This window comes from Protobothrops mucrosquamatus, unplaced genomic scaffold (genome assembly GCF_001527695.2).
Source record: "Protobothrops mucrosquamatus isolate PMUCROS unplaced genomic scaffold, P.Mucros_1.0 scaffold606, whole genome shotgun sequence".
Taxonomy (NCBI): domain Eukaryota; kingdom Metazoa; phylum Chordata; class Lepidosauria; order Squamata; family Viperidae; genus Protobothrops; species Protobothrops mucrosquamatus.
In genome coordinates this window covers 30,865-55,641 of record NW_015386904.1, presented here as the reverse complement: position 1 = coordinate 55,641, position 24,777 = coordinate 30,865, and the positions used below count along the sequence as shown (strand labels likewise).

The 24,777-nt window shown below is 38.5% G+C and overlaps 1 protein-coding gene across 1 annotated transcript in view; it reads left to right on the top strand.

Moving 5' to 3' along the window:
• The window catches only part of KALRN (kalirin RhoGEF kinase), a 536,528-nt gene that overhangs the window by 509,990 nt on the left and 1,761 nt on the right, over positions 1 to 24,777 (top strand). Inside the window, exons 51-58 of the mRNA XM_029284454.1 lie at positions 1,096 to 1,155; positions 8,738 to 8,765; positions 9,870 to 10,041; positions 13,725 to 13,846; positions 15,524 to 15,655; positions 20,192 to 20,356; positions 21,957 to 22,035; positions 23,933 to 24,133. Of these exons, the coding sequence (XP_029140287.1) occupies positions 1,096 to 1,155; positions 8,738 to 8,765; positions 9,870 to 10,041; positions 13,725 to 13,846; positions 15,524 to 15,655; positions 20,192 to 20,356; positions 21,957 to 22,035; positions 23,933 to 24,133 (959 nt within the window). The remainder of the gene's footprint in view (positions 1 to 1,095; positions 1,156 to 8,737; positions 8,766 to 9,869; positions 10,042 to 13,724; positions 13,847 to 15,523; positions 15,656 to 20,191; positions 20,357 to 21,956; positions 22,036 to 23,932; positions 24,134 to 24,777) is intronic.

Here is a 24,777-nt window from a genome sequence, read left to right as displayed (position 1 = left end):
ACCTAGGGTGAGTTTTAAATAGGGACAATTTTTAACGATTTTAAAGAGCCACAGCTACCAATATTTGGGTTTTAATTGGTTTTTAGTAGGGGAAATTTTTTTTGTATGATGTTTTAATACGCTGTGAGCCGCCCTGAGTCCCATGGGGAGAAGGGCGGCATATAAATCCTGTTAAATAAATAAATAAATAAATAAATAATGTTAGTCCCCAAAACAAAGCTAAAAAGCAACTGAGCATCCAGTTAGTCAACTGCTAGAAGAGCAAATCCTTTTTTGAACAGATAATACATTAGATCATGCCTCCCCTTCTTTATATACACAAATCTCATGAGCATTTACGGTGATTAAAGGTGTGCCTGTCTTGGTGTTGTGTTGTGTGTGTTCTGCCAAAGGATGATGAAGCCTGCTGATAGAGCATGGGGTAAGATATATTTGGTGGGCATCTCCCTCCTTAAACAATCCATTCGGTGAATGGAGGAAGGATGCCCTTCAATACCATAGCAAATGTGCTACTTTCTGCTGTGCACTTACATTTCTCTAAATGGGGATTAAGAAATACAAAATCAGAAAATAACATTCAGGTTTTTAAAACTGGCTCCACTTCAGAATTCTGGGCTATTCAAGTTTCTTACAGTTGTAGGACTTTTAAAAAATTTAATGATTGACATTTGACACGCATGGCTAAACTTCTAAAAAAAAAAAGGCACCCCAAAAGATTGAGTGAACCACTAGGCCCTTGACTCCTCCAGAATTCTTATTTACTTGCCAGAATTGGATGCTAAAGGTTATTTAGATACAATTTTTGGGGGCCAGGTTCCAAGAGCCCTCCCGAATTGGGAAGCTGATATAGCAGAGGTAGTGTTTCATAGTGCTGTTTCCATTAATGTATTTTTTTTCTAAATTACTTAGACAGTTTTTATTTTATTTTATTTTATTTTGCCCAGTGTATATTGCTTGCACCTAGTGACTTTCTGTTGGAAAGTATTTGAGTTATTGGTGGCCATTTCTATGTTGCTCTTAATTGCTCTGCTCTTTTTGTCTTTAATCTCTCTGCTGATCAAAACTCTGTTCTTTTTTCTCCATGCTGCTCAAAAGGAGACAAACAGTTCAGAAGAGTCAGAATGTGATGACCTTGACCCCAACACTAGCATGGAGGTAGACAATGATCCTTTCTATCCTCCCTCTCCCAAATCCAGTACTAATTCCCCCAAAGAATTATATGCCTGTTTTTAAAAAGTATCTATAAAATTCAGTGACTCTACTCTAATCTAGGAGGTGTGTCTGTAGTATAATGTAGATTCAGAGTGGAGTGCCTGTCCCAGGCAGAAGATCCTAGACAGCAAATTATCACTCATTTAATTTTAACAATATCCTTCTGCATCAATGTGAGAATTACATATAAGATACCAAATTGTCTTGGGTTTATTCTGGACAGATTCATTCTGTAAATCACGGGTGTCAAACTCACCACATCACATGACGTGTTGTGACATATCGCGACTCTTTTTGCATTGCCAGCAATGGGATGGGCGCGGCTTCGGTATGATGAAACCGGCCCACGGGCCAGCAGTTTGACACCCCTGCTGTAAATGAACCTGGAACTTCCACTGTAAGCTAACACATCAATATATACAATTAATTTCTCAACCGTTAAGAATATAGCAGGTTTGCTCTATTTTGGTTCCACTTATCCAATTTTGAATGCTACAGTCTGATATGCTGATATGCTAAATATGTAATGGTAGCATCTATTAATTAGAATTTTGATCTGACTACAATAGTGAGGGAACCATGATTTTCAGTATTTAAAACAAGGTCAATAGCAATCAGAAATGTTTGCTGTATTAGTGAAATGCAACTGCTAACAGTAAATGAGTACTAAGGACAAAGGGCAAAGGTCCTATAAGAAGACATACATAAAGTAGTCAAAGCTTTCTTGGGAATCCCTTCTGGTACAAGACAATGAGTACGAGGTTACTTAATCCCTTTAGAAGACTGTGCATCATGGAAGATCCTTTCCACTGAAAATAGTTGAATAATAAGTAAACAATAAAATTAAAATATGAAAGCGCATAGAAAGCACCCAGAAACGAGAAAAATGCAAAAGGCCTTCTGGATCAGGGGTCTCCAAGCTTGGCAACTTTAAGACTTGGGGACTTCAACTCCCAGAATTACCCCGTCAGCTATACTGGCTGAGGAATTCTGGGAGTTTAGAAGTCTTAAAGTGGCCAAGGTTGGAGACCCCTGTTCTAGATGACAACACTTCACTAAGCAAGCCTGTTTTAGAAACGAAGCATCTGTCTGAGCTTAGAGATGAAGCTCTCTAGTTATGGGGGGGGGGAAATATTACAGAAAACCACTTTGCAATGATGTAAAAGTGCTTCTAATGTTCTCAAACCATTTGGGGAAAAAATAAGAATATTAGACTTTTGTAGTTAGCATGTTTGGGATACCTGTAGAGCATACAGGTAAAGAGATCTCACTAATATTTAATGGGGCTGTTCCAATCCTTCCAAAGAGGTACTTCACAATGCTCGGGTATATGTAAAGCCCAGTAACAACGTACCTACTTTATTAATCTGAAGAATAGTGCTTTCCACATATTCTTTTGCATTGTAGAAGACTTCTTTCTAACCATGTGCATAGTCCTAATATTTAATATATTAGAACACCTAAAATCTGTATTCCTTTACCAATTCATAAGTAAAAGCTAGATTTGTGGACTTAAGTCTCCCCACTTCCTTACTGTGTTTGTTTTTGGCTAAGCAATGCTAATGCTGATATCGGAGTACTTGCTGTACCTTGCAATTATAGTTTCTTTTCAAAGGCTTTTAACAGAACATCCATTGCTACTGCTTTGCTGATTTATTCATATAAATTTGAAGGGGGGGGAGGAAAAGGAGCTTGGAACAAAACAAGATGCAGCAGAAATGTTTGTTTGTGTGAGGCAAGGGAGAGGACTTAAAATGCTGCTGTTCAAATATTACAGCAGCAGTAAATTCTATGTGAGCACAAATAGAAATGTCTCCATGTATTTCTTACATTGTCCCCATGAAAAAAAGAGCAAATCGCTCACTACCAGTTTGTTTCTTGGCAATTTATTTCTTTCCTTTTGTGGCCATTATATATTTGTGCTACCAGTATCTGCCTTGCTTCGAAACACTGTTGATTACGGTGCTACTTTGATGTACACAAAGCTGCCCTAATTCTTCCATGAAATTCACTCCATTATGTTCCTCTATATCAAATTGTTAAATTAGTAGTGCTGTAGTGTTCCCCAGCTAAATGTTTATGTCTTCTAGTGAGTATACATAAAACAGAAACTATGTTTTGGTTTAAACCTGGAATATGCCCATTATGTTCCAGAAACTCTGCCTTTGAGCACTGACATTTGCACGGTGATGACATCAAGCACACCATCTCAGATGCCTAAGAACAGATGTTTGTGATCCATTCACTTACAATTCTAGATAAATATGAGTTTGGTCAAGGTCATTTCCTAACTTGGATTGGAGATACTTTTCCTATCAAGAGTGGGGGGTTTTTACAACTACTGTTTGCCCCTGAAACTGCTGTTTGTAGTAAAAGAGAGCAAAGAACGGTTGGTCTGATGTTCATGAGGACCTCAGGCAAGGAGAACTCAACTAAAAGTATATTGTTGATCCTCACTGAGTCTATCCAAACAGCAGACTGACATGGCGGAAAAGACAGAACTATTTCATCTCCAGAAAAGGTCTGTGTTCTGCTGTCAACAGCTTCCCCAGATTAAAGCAAATTAATATAGTTCTTTTCCTGCTTCCTTGGTTTTCTTTTTTCTACAGTTTTGCAGAATGTTGCATTACTTCATTAGTATTGCACAATGGTTTAGCTTTCTTTCTTTTTTTTTACTAACTTTCCCAGATTTAGTCCTCATAAACTTAACTGATGGGTTTTTTTTGCAAAGAAAATGATTTATGAAATACATTCTGATCCTTCAGTGTGAGCTTCCATTTTGCAGCATTAATAAATCAAAATTAAAGGCTGCTACCTTAATTGCCTCATCACTAAGGTTCCCAGTGCTAATGCATTCCTTTGAAACCTGTAAGACTTGTTTCCAAATCTGCAGATATGTGTTCCATACTGGTGTTTGCATGCTTCAGCCTGAATTGTTGGATATATATTATGACATACAGTGAGGGAAAAATTATTTAATCCCCTGCTGATTTTGTACGTTTGCCCACTGACAGGGAAATGATCAATCTATAATTTTAATGGTAGGTTTATTTTAACAGTGAAAGACAGAATAAAAACAAAAAAATCCAGAAAAATGCATTTCAAAAAAGTTATAAATTGATTTGCATTTTAATGAGTGAAATAAGTATTTGATCTCCTATCAGTCAGCAAGACTTCTGGCTCCCAGGTGTCTTTTATACAGGTAACAAGCTTAAAGGGAGTGCTCCTAATCTCAGCTTGTTCCCTGTATAAAAGACACCTGTCCACAGAAGCAATCAATCAATCAGATTCCAAACTCTCCACCATGGCCAAGACCAAAGAGCTGTCCAAGGATGTCAGGGAAAAGATTGTAGACCAACATAAGGCTGGAATGGGCTACAAGACTATCACTAAGCAGCTTGGTGAGAAGGTGACAACAGTTGGTGCGATTATTCGCAAATGGAAAAAACACAAAACAACTGTCAATCTCCCTTGGTCTGGGGCTCCATGCATGATCTCACCTATGGAGTTTCAGTGATCACGAGAATGGTGAGGAATCAACCAAGAACTACACGGGAGGATCTTGTCAATAATCTCAAGGCAGCTGGGACTATAGTCACCAAGAAAACAATTGGTAACACACTACATCATGAAGGATTGAAATCCTGCAGCGCCTGCAAGGTCCCCCTGCTCAAGAAAGCATATGTACAGGCCAATGAATATCTGAATGATTCAGAGGAGAATTGGGTGAAAGTGTTGTGGTCAGGTGAGACCAAAATTGAGCTCTTTGGCATCAACTCAACTCGCCGTATTTGGAGAAGGAGGAATGCTGCCTATGACCCCCAAAACACCATCCCCACCGTCAAACATGGAGGTGGAAACATTATGCTCTGGGGGTGTTTTTCTGCTAAGGGGACAGGACAACTTCACTGCATCAAAGGGATGATGGACAGATCCATGTACTGTCAAATCTTGGGTGAGAACCTCCTTCCCTCAGCCAGGGCATTGAAAATGGGTCATGGATGGGTATTCCAGCTTGACAATGACCCAAAACACACGGCCATGGCAACAAAGGAGTGGCTCAAGAAGAAGCACATTAAGGTCCTGGAGTGGCCTAGCCCAAAGCTCCCCAACCTTTCTGGGTTGGCCTGGAGGGAAAGGGAGGAGCAGGGAAATGTATGTGCTCGTGTGTGCACGCACATGCGCATGTGCAAAATAGGCACATGGCAGCACTACCGCGCATGTGCAAGCAGGATGCATATACTCACGGTGGTGCTGGTGGCGGCCCTGGAGCCCGTACACATATGCAAACAGGCTGCTAGTGCCCACAAATGTGGCTGCTAGCACCCACGCAACAGCACTAGCGCAAGAGGGAGGGTGCGATCCAATGGCCAACAGGCTACAGACTAGTACCAGGCTGCAGTCCACAGGTTGGGGACCCCTGGCCTAGCCAGTCTCCTGACCTTAATCCCATAGAAAATCTGTGGAGGGAGCTGAAGTTTCAAGCTGCCAAATGTCAGCCTCGAAACCTTAATGACTTGGAGAGGATCTGCAAAGAGGAGTGGGACAAAATCCCTCCTGAGATGTGTGCAAACCTGGTGGCCAACTACAAGAAATGTCTGACCTCTGTGATTGCCAACAAGGGTTTTGCCACCAAGTACTAAATCATGTTTTGCAAAGGGTCAGATACTTATTTCGCTCATTAAAATGCAAATCAATTTATAACCTTTTTGAAATGTGTTTTTCTGGATTTTTTTGTTGTTATTCTGTCTCTCGCTGTTAAAATGAACCTACCATTAAAATTATAGACTGATCATTTCCTTGTCAGTGGGGAAATGTACAAAATCAGCAGGGGATCAAATAATTTTTCCTTCACTGTAGCTTGTCAAAATCCATTAAAAGGAGTGGTGATATTAAAGAAAGATGCAAAGCAATCTATTTAAGGTGCTCACAATTCAAAAATATTCAATATTTGGTGCATTTGGGCCTTTATGTTTCTTTAGAGGAATGTGATCAAGATTAACTACAAGATACTCAGCATTATTGGTAGATCAAAAATCCACTAATCAGCTTGATATGTGGAAAGAAAAATACAACAAATTTCTTGTATCGGTGGAAGAAAAAGCCAGTAGAAATGAGGTAGCTAACTTCAGCCTGAAGGTCACATCTAGCTTTGGTTTTTTTTGCCTACCCCTGCCCTAGGGCAAATAAAGCTAAAAATTTCTACTGGTAACATGGTAAGCAAGGTTTGCCATGTTTTGGAACAGTTAAGGCAATCCATATTGCCATTTAAAGAAGTGAGAATGGGGCTACATCAGATTATTTATAACCTAAATTGTATCATATCTTTGGGGGAAATGAAGACTGGAAAGATACCATCCGCATTAGGATTGCCATTTATCTTTTCTTCACCCCGTCACCAATATTTTTCATGGCAGAACATACCATAATTATGTTCTTCCTTTGTCATCAACATTTCCTTTTTAGATAAATCTTTGGGATATGACCTTTTTAATCAAAGGGGGCAACATATTTGTCACCAGAATTAATATTTTACTGTAATTGTCTTAGCCATAAGGAGTTTAACAATGAGATCCCAGAAAGAGCAAGGTTGAAATTTGCAGGATTGGTTGGGTGTTTGGTTCTTTTTTTTTTTTCAAAATATGTGAGTGCCTGTTCACACATGTGCAGCTAAAGGACAGATAAACCTATTTTACTGTTTGCGTTTTTAAAGCAGTTTCACAACTCTCAAAAAGTGTCAGAACTGTAAATGGCCCATAGCCATAATTTGCCCACCTTTCTTAATCGTTATTAATAATTACCTAACAATAACAAATAGCGCTGCCTATTAATCTTGAATCAACAAGGCAGAAAACTTCCAGCTGGATAAGCCTTAATTGAAATAGTGGCATCATCAAATAAAATATTTTTTATTGGACTGCTGTAACAGTTTAACCATTAATCCAGATATCTTGGCAGATATATGCCCTCTGCTGCTGAAACAAGTCTAATTTCTAGCCTAAGGTTTAAATGTATTTGCTGCAATACTACTAATGGTATAGTTCTGTAGAAATTTACTTCTAATTAGGCTGGATTGTTTCCAGTGAATCTTTTTAGCTTTGATATTGGATAAAGATATTTCATCATATATTTAATTTAAAAAGCTAAATTAAAAAGCTGAATGTATTAACTGTAAATTTTATCTATATTTGGCCAGGCCTTTTTCTATCACGGGTTTTTCTTTCTTTTTTTTTTTCCAAAAAAGTATGATGTTCTTGATAAATGATTCCGTGTGTGTGTGTGTGTGTGTGTGTGTGTGTGTTTAGGCTTTTTAGTTCTCACAATGAGTTTAAATATACCAAGTAGAGGAGCACACTGAGAATGTTCATTCTTTAAAAATATCATTTTCTTGAAGACAATTTCAGATCAATGTGAAGACTTATTGGAAGGAAATTATTTAGAGTTTAATGGATTTTGCTAAAGGTTCTCAGGTACAAAATAACTGAAAGACCTACTCTAGTGGGTAAGATTGAATTTTTACCAATATGTATCCCTGATAATATTCAGTAGTTTGTCCTGATAGTAAGTGCACAGTACAAATAGAAAAATTGTCTTCAGAAAAGGCTTTTTTTCACTTTGGTACTGGTTGAATTACACTGTCACTTTGCAAATCATCCTGTCTCTGATGGTGCTACAGAATGATAATAAAAGAACTGATTGCCATGAAGTAATCAGACCTGATGAGATTTTGAAACAATCAGTTTATTCAGCCTGTGGGCCACCAGTTTGACACCCCTGAGCTTTGCAGCTCTTCAGAACTGATTCCAGAGAGGGTCTTTAGCATGATCACTGCAAAAATCACGGCTGGTTTAAAGAGCTGCAGACAGATGCTTCTGTTGCACTCCTGCTCACTCTAAACCAGAGGTCCCCAGCCTTTTGGGCACCAGGGATCGGTTCCATGGAGAAAGATTTTTCCATGGACCGGAGAGTGTGTGGTTTGGTATGCTGCCTGCATCCCATGGATGAGGCTTTGCTTATTTGTGTGGACCAGTTGGTGGCATGCCACAGCCCAGTACTAGTCCATGGACCGGGGGTTGGGGACCCCTGCTCTAAACCACCTGTTTGCAATGGAATCCAAAGTGCTGCAGAACTCCAATAGCTACAGGAATTACCTGATTCCCAGCCACTCATGAAGACAATCTGCTGATCATGGGAAGTGCATGGGAGGAAAGACCAAAGATTATGGACAGTGAATCTATGCTTCATTTACAAACAAGTAGATTCATGATTGCTAGTTCATTTCTGCTCTTTTTGAAATCTTTTCAAGATCTGGCCAGTTGAAGGATCCTGCAATCTTGATGTAAAGATCAGAAAGGGCTGTTACAGTAAACACAGTATTCAGAATTAGTCCTGTCAGGGTGTACTTTCAGTTCCTTGGTATTTTTAAAACGTATATCTCGCTGACAGCATTTCTCTTTTTCAATAACCAATTAAATAAACTTTTTTTTATTTCCTCTGTGTGTGTACATATGTATATATTTTTCAGATCATCAACCCAAATTTCATCCAGGAAGGTGAGTTAAAGACATAAGCATGTCAAGTCTTTATTTTTCCATGCTTAGAAAATGAAAAGGGAAATAATATTATTTCTCCAAACATATTCTGGGTAATTTTGTCTCAGTAATGACAAGCATGATACTAAGTACATACTTATGACAGTCCCAAAGAATATATTGGACAGCCAATTAAACTGATGTTGCTTTCCCTATAATATAATTTAAATATATAAATATATGAATTGCTAAAATCTGCAAACTGCAGGATGGCAGAAAAGAGATCCAGAAATCTGTGTTCAAAATTTTTCAGCCCAGATTTGGCAGTTCAAATTAGAATTCATTTTATTTCGTTTATTTTAGCTAAGCAGTTTTCAAATTATTCTGGGGTTCTTTTTCGCTTTTATATTGCATCACATTTATACAAACTCACTATCTGCCCTTAACATTGTTATTGATTAAATTAATTTATATCTGCCTTTTCGTTAAAATATGAACACTCATGCTGCTTACATCTTTTAAAACAACAAAACAACCCAGGTATCAAGAAATGCCAAAGATAAAAAAACCAATCAAAGTACAAATACTGTAATTGGGAAAATGTATCCCATAATTCTATTTCGACACTGGTGGAAGACTTAAATGGCCAGGTTAGGAATAGATTGTAACAGAGAAAACCTATCTCTGTGGTCACTAAGAGCTGACTTTGATTTGATGACAGATAATCACTTCCATTTCAAAGATTATACGAGCACAGTTTTATGAGGAAATTCATCACAAATCTTGTTTAAAATGTTAAGGATATTAATATATAAGAATTCAATGTTGTATTATGAAAAGATGACACTTCATACTAAAGTTGATCCTTGGGAGTCCTCATGGCGGCAATTCTTCTAAGCTATGGAGGTCTTTGAATCCTCTTTTCTCCATTTCTGAAAACATGCCTCAGAAATAGGAAGAAAGGGGAATATTTTTTTCTGTTTTCACTTTCTGTGGAGCAGGAGTTTTCTTGGACCAAAAACCCCCACTATTCCTTGCTTGACAGCTGTTTCAGTATTTCAAATAAAATTGTTGATGTCTCTTGTGAGTGTTGTGATGTGTCTCTGTGTATGGCATTTACTCCAGTTGCTCCTGAGTTTCTCGTGCCCTTAGTGGACATCACTTGCTTGCTTGGAGACACCGTAATGTTGCAATGCAAAATCTGTGGGCGGCCCAAACCAACCATCACCTGGAAAGGACCGGATCAAAACATGCTCGACAATGACAATAGCACTTCTGCAATTACAGTTACCTCCTGGTATGTTCAACCTTTACGTTTGGGATTCTGCCGGAAAAAAAAAAGAATGAATTAATGTGGCCATTGAATCAATAGAGCAAACCTGTGTAATTGTAATTATGTAAAGAGAATTAATTTCATACACCAAAATTTTAAAAACTGTTCTAATTGTCAGTTCCTCATAACCTACATCGGTCAAGAGCAGCGGTTCTCAACCTATGGGTCGCAACCGCATTTGGGGTCGATCGACCATTTCATGGGGGTCGCCAAGCAAGGCTGTCCGCCATTTTTTTTCCCCTTTTCCGGTGGGTGCCTTACCTCCCTTGAGCTGGGCCAGCTGGTGGTCGGCCTACTCTGTCTCTGCCGCTTGCCAGCTACGCCTCGGCCGGCGCAGGGGACGGAACCACGCATGCGTGGTGCTCCCAGGCAGGGAAAGTCCTCGAATTACGACCGGTTGGGAAGTCCTCGACTTACGACTGGTTTAGTCCTCGACTTACGACCAGTTTAGTCCTCGACTTACGACCGGTTGGGGGTCGCGGCATTAAAAAGGTTGAGAACCACTGGTCAAGAGGAATATAGAAAAAAAGAATTTCCAACTCTCTGCTATAGGAATGGACAACTGTCTTGTCAACGGAGGCTATAGTTTATATTGTGATGGAATATAGTAATCAGGAGTATTTCTGGGGGGGGGGTGCATTCCAGACAAGTAAGCGGCAACTTAGTCCAGATATTATATGTGAGAGAAAGAGGGTGAAGTCAAGTCCTCCCTAATAGTTCACAGAATATATTGTGCATGCAGATAATAGAGTCTTCAGTCTTGCAAGATTTTGCTACACCTATAAGTAAATTGTCTATAGGTTATCAATCTATAAATAAAGAACTTGGCTTGGAAGAGTCATCACATGTTAATCTTGGTTTTGGACCTAGCAATGCTGAGAAAGGAGAACAACTACAGTAAGCTGGCAATTGAGGCAATCTGGGAAAGGGGGAGGGTGTTGAGTCACACACCTACATGGATAGGGAAGGTTGTTTTAAGATTTGGGAAGGCGTTCCTTTTAAAAAGATTTAGTTGAAATTGTAGCTTAATGAATAGTTTTCATGCGTTTCCTTTCTCAAGATGACAGGAAACATTGAAAAAACGGAAAGGAATTTTGGAGGCTGCAGAACTGGGGTTCAAAAATACTGGTTACCATTCCTGCCTTATTTATTGTGTCACTTTTTTAAAAAAAACGTATCACTTTTTTGTGTCTGCCTGTGAATACTTATCCTCAGATGTAACTTCTCTTGAAATACTGGTCACTTAACAAAAAAACAAAAAACAAACGGTATTTAAAGAGAAGTTATATCTGAAGACACAGGCAAACATCCTAGGTACCTTCTAGTTAAAATGTTATTGTACCTGTATATTCTATTATGAAGATGGGTGGCCCTCAGAGTACCTTATCACTGCAATCAATGTCATAAATAGTGAAAAGAATTAGTATATTTTTGAAAAGTAGATCAAAATATTTAGAATTTAAAAACTGATTTTTTTTTAATTAAAAAGGTATCTGAATGGTTTTTTTACAAGCTTATCCAACAGTAAGCATGTCAGACCCTAATGGGAAAAACATCTTGTTACTTAAAATTTCCCCAAATAATGTGATAGATATTAATAGATCCAAAAGAATGAATATTGACATATTAACCCATTATGCTGTTTGGACAGTATATAAACCCAGTAGATTGAAATCAGGTAGTGAAGATAATTCATCTCAAGAAAAAAATCCTAGAAATGGAAGCCCCTATTTATTCTCACCATGTATTTCATTAAAATATAAAAAGTATTTCTTGGTTAAGAAGGGTGTTAATCAATTTCTCGACCAAACCAGTCAGCATTCATACAATTCGCTGTAATCGGTCATAAGAAGGAAGAGGTTTGTTCACATGCCCAACCTTTCTTTAAAAACAGGGAACCAAATAAGGATGGGTGTTTTAGAGCCTGCCCTGTAGCTAGAGGAATTCAAGGACATTTTTGCACCGTACTCAGAGAAAAGTCCAAATCAGAATTGATTTCATCTATAAAGTTTCCTGAAAATATGATGCAGTGTGTGCCAATTGCCAAAGGAATGTTCTTGTTAGCGCTCCTATTGCATTTTAATAAATCTTGTTAAGATATAGTAGTGGCTAAAATTGGGAAAATTTTGGGAAAAGTGTATTTTTGAGGTTTGATGGCTAATAACACCAATGTTTTTGGAGTAGTACCATAAAATTATATATCAGTGGAAAGATAATTTAATCAAGAATGTAATGCAACATAGTTTGTTCAATTATCGGTACTGTATTCTATTAAAAGTTATAGCCAAATAACCAGAAAAAGGAAGCACAACTTGCTTAGGTTGATATCCGGTAGCTTTCCTTCATCTGATTGTAGACAATGAGCATGAGTGTTTAGAGAGCCAATCAAGGTGTCATCTTGTTTTGGCAATGAGCCAATCAGATCACAGTAGGATTCAGTTATTGATGTCATGTATTGAAGCTGAGAGGAGTTGGTTGGGGTTTTTTTTGTGTTCTTTCATTTAGTGAGCTTGTAAAACGTAATAAAATTAAAGTAATGGTGCAAAGAGTTGACTGGTTGCCCAGAAAGCGATGTAAAGTAGTATTTACCCCGCCCTGAGTCCGTAAGGAGAAGGGCGGGGTAAAAATTCAATTAAATAAATAAATAAATAAATAAATTATTAAGTGAACAAGGCTATAGTTATAAAGAAACTAGAAGAAAAATTGGTGGAAACTTAACCAAAGGTGGCATTTCTACTGTACACTTTTCCCAAAAGGCTTTCACAATTTTGGCCACTACTGTACATGGCTGGATAAGACTGTTCTCACGACATAACAAGGAAAAGGCTTCCTGAGAATTCCTTTGCACCTCTATGAGGAAATATCTTCTGTAAGACATTACAATTGCCGTACGGCAGGTTTTTCTGCCATTCCCTTCGTCAATCTCAACAATTTATGCTGATTCTGGGAAAGAGAGACAAGTCTAGGCCTGTGCTCTGAAAGTTGCTGACAACTGCATGTATTTAACTATCAATATTGGAACAAAGAGGAGAACCCCAAATGGCATGGGAGATGGATCAATGTTCTGTTTTTGACCCATAGGGACATTCCACCTGTTCATGTCATTGCATCATTTCCACCTTAATCTGCAAAATTTAATAATCCTATGTTACTGTAAGTCATCCATTGTGCGCATCATTCGGTATGACTGCTATGTTTGTATAGGTCTTTTGATAAACAGTAAAAGAAGTTTAAAAGTCAAAGGAATGTCGAAGTGTAAATATAGCAGCACTGTGATCTTAGTGTTCAGTTATCTTAATCATGTTGGCTCGTGTCCCAAACACCCTAGAAACGAGTTCTTCAACATCTCTTGATCAGGATTGGGACTGATGAGTGAAATTCTATGTTTTCTGGAGATCCTCTCCTTATGGCTGCCCTGGGGGGAATTGGTGCATTCACAACAGAGCAGGCAAGATGGGGGTCAGCTAGTCACAAAGCATGCCTTGAATAAAAAGGAAGATGACCCTAAAGATGTTCTCTAGTACTTTCAGGTCACTTTTCTCAAACCCCTGACTCTAGTTACCAGAAATACCATAATTGTTATGTTCTGGGGGGAAAGCCACTTGACAGAATTTCAAATTAACCTTTTGACTTCTGCCCCTCTCTAGTGAATCAGGTGACATTACTCTAAAGATCTGCAACGTGATGCCTCAGGACAGTGGCATTTACACTTGTGTGGCCACAAATGAACTTGGAACAGCATCCACATCAGCGACAGTCAAAGTACAAGGTAATGGATATTTCTTTCATGTATAAGCTAAGAACAGGGTGCTTATTGTATAAAGCCTTGTATAGGTTTGCTTGGTGAAATGTTATTGATGCTAATTATGGTGCTCTAGGACAGTGATGGCAAACCTTTTAGAGACCGAGTGCCTAAAACCCACCCCACCCCTCCCACCACCCCTGCCTGCTCCACCCACCCCTGCCTGCCCACAGGGCCACCCACTGCCTCCATGGCCCACCGCAGCAGATCACTCAGGCGGCCCTGCAGTGCCATGGTGGCCACGCCCTCCACCCATGGCCCACAGCATCACCTGCGCACGATGGGGTGTGAGGGTGGAGTCTCGTTCCTGCTGCCCAGCTGCCATGTCCTTGGCTGTACTGCTGTGTGTGAGCCGCACCCGGGGACAACTCTACTCTGGGGGGGCTGCTGGTGAGGAGGGGGCTGTGGGGAGAGCGGGGCTGGGGCGATGGTGCATGTGCCCACAGAGAGGGCTCTGAGTGCCACCTCTGGCATGTGTCCCATAGGTTCACCACCACTGCTCTAGGAGGAACAGGCATATAGTAAACTAAAGGCAAAGTTCCCCCTAGTAATAGTAGTAGTATTAATAATAACAATTCCGTCCCATTTACTTGGGGGGAGGTCTCTGCAAGTTGCAAAGCGAATGCAAGTGGGTCATACTTTAACTGGATGTATTTGGAAAGCATCATTTGCTTGGAAACATGCGCTACTATATGTATAAGAAATTTCTGTAAGAAAAATAATGTTTATATAGTTTCTCCTCTTGGACTTATAGCTGAAGAAACCCGAGAGAGAAAGGATTTTTAAATTCTCTACATATTCAGATTTTATAGCCACAACAAGGGCTATAAACCCTTGCCTTGACTTTAGCTAATCCCCCTTAAAGCTGAAGAAATGTGAGATGATGATTCAGACTTGGCTGGAAGGCCATGAGGCCATATCTAAGATGCAGGCTACATTTGGAACCTGAATCCTAGAAGGAGATAGTGGCAAGCCATTTCTGTATCGCTGCCCCAAATACATGAATAGTGTCACCAGGAGTCATGTTCAGGGAGTCAGCCAGTATCTTTAGAGACTTCTTTGGCATGTGCCGTTTGAAACTGCATGTTAGAAACTACAAGTTTAAACTCTTCTTTTTCATTAAAAAAAAATCCACACTGTGAAAGGCTGGCATGCTAGTTTTCAGATAGCAGGGAAACACATCAGTCACTAGGAGTGTGCTGGAGGCTTGCCTGCCTCCTTCCATTTTGTTTGTTTTCCCGAATTTCAAATTATCTTTAAAAGTTACAGCTCTCCAATGTTTAGGTTGATAGAGATTGCTGGTTATAATCAGCAATTACATTAAATTGCCCTAAAAATAATGCATTTTAAAATTAGATTGTATTAAACCAGAAATGTAATCTGTCCTGTAGGTTACATTTCTTTAAATAAAAACTGGATTAAAGCAACACTTCTAGGAGAGAAATTAACTCTTTCCCATTCCTGTATTTTCCCCTGATTGTTTTGCTCCTCAGATGTTATTTTTTCAACGAAAGAATACAAAGAGAGAGGATTTGATGGCTAGTAAATCTGCTATTTGCTCCTTAACTGGGACGCCAAAATTCTCCTCTAATTCTCATCACTTTCTCTGCTAATTGTTTCTCTTTCCTCTCTTTCCCATCCCAGGGGTTCCAGCTGCCCCAAATCGGCCTATTGCTCAGGAAAGAAGTTGCACTTCGGTGATTCTCCGCTGGCTGCCTCCATCCAGCACAGGCAACTGTACCATCTCAGGCTACACAGTCGAGTACAGAGAAGAAGGTGCAAGCATTGTGAGGCTTTTGCGTGGGAAAAATCTGAATTGCCTACCAGGCGTATATTTATTTCACCACTGAATTTTGTAGTTATACACAGTCGCCACTTTCCCCCTGCACTGTGCTTATAGGAAAATTTTCATGGCCTTAAATGTTGACTATTTCTACTAGCACTCTCTAGCACTGCTGGTAAGGCCAAGAAAGACTATGCAGCCATAGTTGCTACACAGATAGTCTTTGATTTACAAATACAATTGGGACCAGAATTTCAGTTGTGAGTATCATGTGAGTATCATGTGGGTTAAATCTAGCATCCTTATTTCCAGTTGTTATTCCCCTCTTGCGGGTGTGCAATAACATCTGATGAGCTTTGCCAGAGGTCCACTATGCCATTAGCCTCTAATCTGATAATGTCTAAGGCTGACTGCTTGATTTCAGTCCATTGACTATAACTTTGGAAAGAGATAGCTGGCGGGGGGGGGGGGGAATCTTCTGCACAAAACATCTTGCACCTTTACATCTTACAGTTTAGTAACTGGGGAACTGCTACCTTACTATGGCCCCTTTTTTTTAAGGAAGAGTTGCCCTGCATTCTTGTGTTTCTTTCACCTACTTTCCATCTTCGGGCATGTGTGCACCAGACATAAAAAGTCCGGAAAAGTCCTTTGTAACTAGAAAATACCTCATGAGTCTCAATAAATGGCAAGCATTGTTCGAGCTGCATTGCCTAATATCATTCCTATCACTCCTCAACTTTCTATAGTAAAAAGTTTGTCAGAAGGGTCTGGGCAAAACTGGAGATGAAATTAGAATAGTCCCTTTAGTATCACTAAGCACAAAGATCTCAGTTGATGCCATGTCTCCCTTCACCATAGAATGACTACAGCCTATCTTCTCAGCCCTTGCCTTCCCTGCTCTTCCATCCATATCACTCCAAGTCCAACATATTCATGTTTCTGTTAGAAGAGAAGAAAGTTCTGTTCCATTCCATTCCATTCCATTCCATTCCATACTCCTGTTCTGTTCTGTTTTGTTCTTCTATGCTTCATTCACTAAAATGGTGAATGTGGTTCCCAAATGACCATTCTTCCTGTAGATTATCAGTATGACACAAAAGCTAGATGCTCCACAAATGCCTGGACAGTTTCTTTTTCTCTTGTTCCTCCTCACTTCCTTTTTTAAAAATATATTTTATTAATTTTTTGCAATAACAATCCTTAGTGCTTAGTAAACAGTGTGTTGTCTGGGTTCATATATTTGAAAAAACAATCAATAATAATTAATTTCTATAATTCCATTATCAATATATTAATTAGTAATATGTTTCCTTGATCTTCCCTTCTTCCAATGGTGTTCTCCTTTGTCAACGGTAGATAAATATAATAATATTTTCAATGCATACAAGGTTGGATATAAACATTTTTTGTGTTTGTACAAATAACAATGACATCCACATATTAACATCTTTTCTAATTAACTGATGTTTCAATTGTATTTGTAAAAGTCACCTTGTTAGGTCACTATGTGTCCTGTTTTCAAAAATTTTATTAAAACTTATTTTCCCCTCAGTATTCAAACCATTCTCATCAGTCATAGTTTTCTCAAAATTGATTACCTAAATATCCAAACTTTTTATTTACATACACCATCCCAATATTTTCATAATTCATATATTATAAAAATGCTATACTACTTATATATTCTATAACAACCACATATAACATCTTTTCTGAACAGCTTATATTTCAACTATATTTGTAAAAGTCATCTTGTTAGTCACTATATATCCTGTTTTTGAAATTCTTATTTAAGCTTAATTTCCCCTCGGTATTCAAATCATTCTTCTAGGTCATAATTCTCTCAAAATTAATTACTTTTAAATATCCAAACTTTCCATTCACATACATCATCCCAGTATTTTAACATTTCATATATTGTAAAAATTACTATACTACTTATATCTCTTATCCTTCTTACTATAGGGTCCCTTTATATCCAAAATTATCTATTCTTTTAACCATATTCAAACAAATGTTTAATCAAGTAGTACTCCATCTGGTAAGTCGAATCAAATATTTTAAGTCTTACTCTAGCTTTCTTCTTTTGCCAAATAGCTTTCCAAGTTAATATATTCCACTTGCCAGGAAGTTCCTGTATTTTTGTTGGGAGTGAGAAAGACAAGTTGAATAGGATATATGCTTTTTGTCTCCCATACTCTGATGACTTTCCTGGCAGCTCTATAATCCATTTTGTTGAATCTTCTTTCTTATCTTCAAATTTGTTTTGAAATCATGCCAGATAAAATATCTTTTCCATTTTCATTGTTGTGGTAAATTTTTGTAGATTTTTTTCCTATTTGTGTTAAATTGTAGTTTTCTTCATTTGTAGCTTCCCTATTTAAGTCACTTTCTTCTAATTTGTGTTCTATTATCTGATTTGTTTGTTCATTCTTTATCATCATTTTCTGAGAGTTTTTTAATTGTAAGTTTAGACTGAAGATGTGCTCATTTATGTCATCAAAGTTGTTTTTGATCTCATCGTGGTTTGATACTGTTGTCATTTGAATCTGTCGTAGCATTGCGTACATTTCCTCCAGAAAAGTACTTGTCTTATTAGTAGATCTCTGATGTTCCAGGCTAGATCTTTCAGAGGGGTATATTGGGTGTGGTTTCCTGTCCCTTTTAGATAAATTTGCAATATCCATTTCATCTCCCCCTCCAAATAGTCTTTCATCAGTACCATAGTCTCCATAATTAGCCTTATCAAACCAGCCAATCTCAAAATCCAAACAACCAAATCTTATATAGTTCTTATCTTTATATATGGTTTTGTAATCCAATGTGTTTCCAATTGTCAAGGCATCAGTGAAAGCAGTATTTTATAAAAATTCTTCTATTCAGGGGTCAATTATCAACCAGTCAGAGTTGCAATCTAGAATGTTTAGCCACCTTGAAGCCTTCTAGTAAATTCCCCCTTAGATGAGCCAAGAGTCAAAGTTTTTCTTTTTCTGCAAACAATTCTTGAGCTTAGAGAAAGTTTTATTTTTCTGCAGGCATTTTTTAAACTTATAGATGGCTCAGTATGTTTTCTTTCTTTGTTCCCAGCTGTTTTCTATTTGGCTGAAGGTTATTAAAGTTCAAGAGAACAGATTATTCTTTGTTTCTGGGCATTTTGCCAATTTCTGAGTCAGAGTTACTGTTTTTCTATGCTCTGATTCTCCACTAGATGTCAGTAGTTATTTATTTTCCAACTTTTTCAAATAAAAATGTATTATTTTTTATAATTTCATTGACACTCTTTAGGGCATAAAATCTTAACAGTTTTTTTGATTTTCAGTTTTATCCAGATTACAGTGTTATTAATTTCATTTCAGTATATTTCTTTTCCCCTTAGAAGTTAATTTGCCACTTCCTTCTTTTAGTCCCCTCCCTCACTTTCGGAGGATTTCTTGCTTTGGGGATCTTTTCCAGGGAATCAGTTACAAAATAGAAGAGAGAAGATTGATATTCTCACCCAGTTTTAAGCAAGCTATTCACCATTGTTCTGGTTCGTGCTTTTGGACTTCAGCTGCTTGTAGCTTGGGCTAGACACTGATGTGCAGCTAGCCTTTCTCCTGTCATATTGGAGGGCTTCCCATGGATCAAGTGGATTGATCGCCATTCCGCGATCATCGGGGCACCCCTCCCTCTTTGTTGCCTCTCCGGGGTGACTTTTGACCCATTTAGGGTCCCCTGGCAGGGCGAAAACAGCTGTGATGTGTGGAGCCCCGCGATCCCTTGGCCATGTCGCTACAGGGTGGAACCAGAAGTCCTCTTGTTCCCCCTCACTTCCTACGCAGGGCTCTTCCACTCTCTTTCCTAACCAAGCAAAGCAGCTGGAACTTATGATACTTACCTAAGTTTTAAAGGAGCTTCGGTATCCTGCAGAACAGAGCTTCAGATACATTTGGCATCCTGTTTCTTAAGAAGGAGAATGAGGGAGGTGAGGAAAAGATAGACTCTCATGACAACCAATGGGGCACTCTCAAAGTTATATGGCTCCATTGATGGGCCTACAATCTACCCTTAGACACGCCACTAATAAAAGACTGGAAATACCACTTCTTCTGTTTAATCAGGGGTTTCAGGACAGCTTTAAAAAAACCAAATCCCCAAACCCCTGATCAAGAGGCAAAAAAAGTTGTCTGCTAGAAAATTGGATACATTTGAGAGTTTGTGGTGGTGGTGGCTATTATTTGTTGCTTTAACCTTTCCACACAACTCAGTCAATTTCTCATAGAACCCTAAAATCCTATAAACACCATTTTAAAAACTCTAACTTGATTACATTTTAGGTTCTACTGAAATCAGGCTGAAGACCAAGATGAAAATACCACTACTCTTGCTTACATCACCTTGTAGGAGTATTTTAACTGGAATGCTTTCTTTCTAACCTTCTGTGATTGAAAGCTAGTCGCCTATATCACCAAGAAAGAAATGTGTAATTGCATTTAAATGTTGGTTATTTTCTCCCCTTGTCTTTTCTCTTTCTTCCTACAACACAGGCTCCCAGATCTGGCAGCAATCTGTTGCCTCAACTTTGGACACCTACCTCGTTATTGAAGACCTCATGCCTGGCTGTCAGTACCAGTTCCGGGTCAGCGCCAGCAATCCCTGGGGAATTAGCTTACCCAGTGAGGCCTCTGAATTTGTGAAACTCCCAGAATACGGTGAGGCCTGTATTCACAAAGGAGAGCTGACTTTCAGAATGGAAAACTCCACTAATGTCACACTTCAGGTTTCTAAGCTGGGGTCCTTTGTCGAGAATCAAAATTTCCTGGAAGTTCAAGCTTCTCATGGTTCATGTTTTGTTGCCTGCTCTGAAAAATTGGAGAGGTGTATTCTAACAAGTCGTCCTACGTTCAGATCATTTTATTTTTGGTGCAGCTGATCTTTTGAAAGGAGTGCAGCACAGGGCTATAATGCTTACTTTGCTTGCAGCCATCCTGTGAATAATTAAAGAGTTTCAAAGGGATGCTTTGATTTGACAAAACTTTGATTGACACTCCCCCCCAAAGAGAAGCAACTTCCCTGGTCAAATTGGCCCTTGCCCATTCATGTGCAGACTTTTCTCCAGACTAAAGCCATGGGTTGTCTTGGATTGAAATGTCATAGTGCAGCAATTTGTTTTTTCAAATGGAGGCATTGCTTTGAATCAGATTGCTTCAATGACCCAACCTAAAGCAATACTTCAATTAGATCACAGCCAATCTGTACTCCTTTAGATCTGAAAGCCAGCATTTTTATTTGAAAAGGTCTCAGGAGAGCTGGTTTCAGCATTAAGCAGAATGAATCAACCAACATAGGCAATGGATGTTCCTTATTTTACATACAGGAGAGGTGTTTTTTTTTTAAAAAAATCAAAATGTCTATGTTTGATGATGGCGCCACTGATGGGGAGCAAAATATCTTGTGCCACTGCTGGCTCATTCCACCTCATCAAGAACTGTTGCCAGTCAAAACAACATCTATGGTTTCAAGCTGCACAATGCACACTAGTATAACATGGTATATGTGCTCCGTTTTATTTAATGCAGTAAAGCAGTGGTTATTTTGATCCCATAGAAACACAGCAATTGCTCAAATAGTATCTATCCATACTAATGTTAATTTTGATCACTATAAAGCATCCCATCCTATCCCATCCTAGGCATGTAGTTCTTGATGTAGCAATTTGCAGTTATAAAAAGAGAAACTTTCTCACAAAACCCTGAAGTTGAGAAAAGGTCATCACTGAACTTCACTTTATTCATTTATGAATATACCACCTCAGTCCGATTTGACTGTAGGTGGTTTACAACTCATATAATAGGTTACAGTAATGATATTAATATAGCAATGACAAAGAGCGTGTAATTATAATAAAAATGGAACTAGCCCTTCTCACCCCTAAACAGGGTACCTCTTCTTTGGGACCCCTTGCACTGTGTCTCCAGGTAGATGGGGACTCTGAGAAGGTATTCTCTGACTGTCTAGGTTGGATGGATAGATTTGATCATAGAAAGGTGGTCTCTGAGAGAGAACACGTGACATTTTAGAAGCCTTTTCTGGGACTGTTGTGATCTTCCTGAGTCTTGCTAACAGACAAACACCGCATTCACTCTTTAATGTATTTGCATGATGAAATCAACACTAACCTGCCATCACTGGGACATCACTGCAGTTTGTTATGGCTGCTGCTGCTAAAGTACTCATGTTTTAAATAGCTACATAACATTGACTGTATCTGTTTTACAATTCTGTTTTCCCAACCCATCTGGTTCCACAAAGACTCTGCGGCGGATGGTGCCACCATTACTTGGAAAGAGAATTTTGATTTTGCTTATACAGAGCTGAATGAAATTGGACGGTAAGGAAGTAATTTCACAAGAAGCCAAACATCAGAAAATGTACAGAATGTATAATTGCACTTTTTTTATCATATTACCATTGCAATGGGAGTCTCCCCATAGCAACTACACAATTTCTGAAAGAGTCATGGCTGCTTTAATCAATCACAGAGAGGCACTGCATTCACACTTTCATGTGTTGCAAAACATCTCTTATCAGCTGAGGCGGAAGCACTGCACTGCATAACATTATGCTCACAGACACAAACAAACTTACAGCATCTTCTCTCTGTATATCTCAACTCATTTATTAAAGTGCTTAAAATCTGTGTGGGCTTGGATCTAGTTCCCAATGGGATGAGCTCCATTCACCAGGATTCACTCTTCCTTTTTTCCTTCTTTTACTAAGCCCCATCACTACTATGCATGCTGTCCCAAAGGTGTTTTTTCAAAAGGCAACTGGACTTCATTTTTCCCTGAAGACATTTCACTTCTCATCCAGGAAACTTCTTCAGTCCTGACTGAATTCCTTCCATTCTCCACCATTCAATGAGAACTGAAGAAGCTTCCTGAATGAGAAGTGAAATGTCTTCAAGGAAAAATAAAGTTCAGTTGCCCTTTGAAAAAGCACCTTTGGGACAACCATGAGCTGGATGTCTGAAAATCTCCATAGATACTGTATATGCTATTACTTGCAACAGAAGCCATTCTGACATGCTTTTTAAAACCATGTTGTGTGACTACATTACAAGTGGATAGTTTCAACGTTGCTCTAAGCCATAAACCAATGTTTACAAACCATAGTGATTGGTTTAGTGAAGGAAAACATATGATGGTCTAGCATGACATGTAAACACAGGCTCTATGTTATTACTTTCTCTGAGCAAGATGTGCTTCTCTCAGAAACCTGCAGACCTACAGCCAGAAGAGGGAATAATCATCTGGAGATCTAGAATTACTAGAAAGTTTCAAAAGTGCTTTTCCAAAAGACAATTCTACTTTTTGGGATTTCTCTTTAAAAATGTTTCACTTCTCATCCAAGAGATTTCTGAGCCCTGGTGGGGCACTAACTCTGCCCACAGCCAGGAGTTTGATCCTGACTGGCTCAAGGTTGACTCAGCCTTCCATCCTTCTGAAGTCGGTAAAATGAGGACCTAGATTGTTGGGAGCAATATGCTGACTCTGTAAACCACACAGCATGCTGTAAAGCACTATGGAGCAGTACAAGCCTAAATTCTGTTGCTATTCTAAAGAAGAATTGAAGTAGCTTCTTAGATAAGAATTGAAACATTTTCAAAGAAAAAAACCAGGAAAGTCCAGTTGCCTTTTGGAAAAGCAACTTTGGTAAAACCATGACTTGGATGATTAAGAATCTCCATAGACAATCATTAGTAAGAAAACAGTGCTGACTAAATCTGGATACTGGATTCATCTATGTATAAATGCAGAGAGAATTATTTGCCCTTTCTGAAGAGCAAATTGTGTTCATGATTTGGGACTGGCATATACAGTTCAGTAGAAATGATGTATTTCCATCTCTCTCCTGGCTATGGAGGATACAAAGTTCTCTGGGGATTTATGACTCTTGTGGTACATTGTCCACGGTATACCTCTGGGATCATGACTTTAAATTTACTTTTGGGAGAAGGGAATTCTCTGACACAAGGCTATATTCAGAATTCAGCTTCTAATTCATGGTTAGAATCTCTTATAATAGATTCATTTTTTTAAAAAAATGAATATACTTTTATTAGTTTTGCTTTTCACAAAAGGATATATTGCCAGGGCAAAAGACAATAAATTACTTGTAAAGTTAATAACTTAACAAGTTTAGAAAGCTCTTCAAATTTATTAATACTGAACCAAAATGGATTCATCGTTTATTCACAAGTTATCTTAATGGTCTTAATTTTCCAGGGGGCGATTTGCTGTCGTAAAGAAATGTATTCACAAAGCCACAAGGAAGGATGTTGCGGTGAAGTTTGTCAATAAAAAAATGAAAAAGAAGGAACAGGCAGCCCATGAAGCAGCCATGTTGCAACACCTGCAACATCCTCAGTATATCACCATTCATGACACTTATGAGTCACCTTCTTCCTATATCTTAGTTTTAGAACTGTAAGTCCTATATGGAAACCAAGTTTCTTATTTCTTAAAGCAAGTCATTTATCTATTCAGTCATATTGTACAGCTGACTATTGTCACAAAAGCCATTTCATTTCCCCATAGGAGGAAAATGACCATGAGGGAACATTTTGCATATGTGTAGTTCCAAGGATGCATTTAAGTTTCTATGAAATGGCATGGTTCAAATGTAGAGTTCTTCATGTTAAATTGAATCTACGAAAATGTAATAACACAAGTCCTAATATTTGTTAACTTTTTTGTTTGTAAAATACATTCTATTTAGAAATACAATTATCATCTCTATCTATCTATCATCTATCTATCTCATCTATCCATCCCTCCATCACTAACTATCTATCTATCTGTCTGTCTGTCTGTCTGTCTGTCTGTCTGTCTGTCTGCCTGTCTATCTATCTATCTATCTATCTCATCTATCCATCACTATCGATCTCATCTATCCATCCCTCCATCTCTATCTATCTATCTATCTATCTATCTATCTATCTATCTATCTATCTATCTATCTATCTATCTATCTATCCATCTATCTATCTATCTATCTATCTCATATATCTATCCATCCCTCCATCACTCTCTCCTATCTATCTATCTATCTATCTACCTATCTATCTATC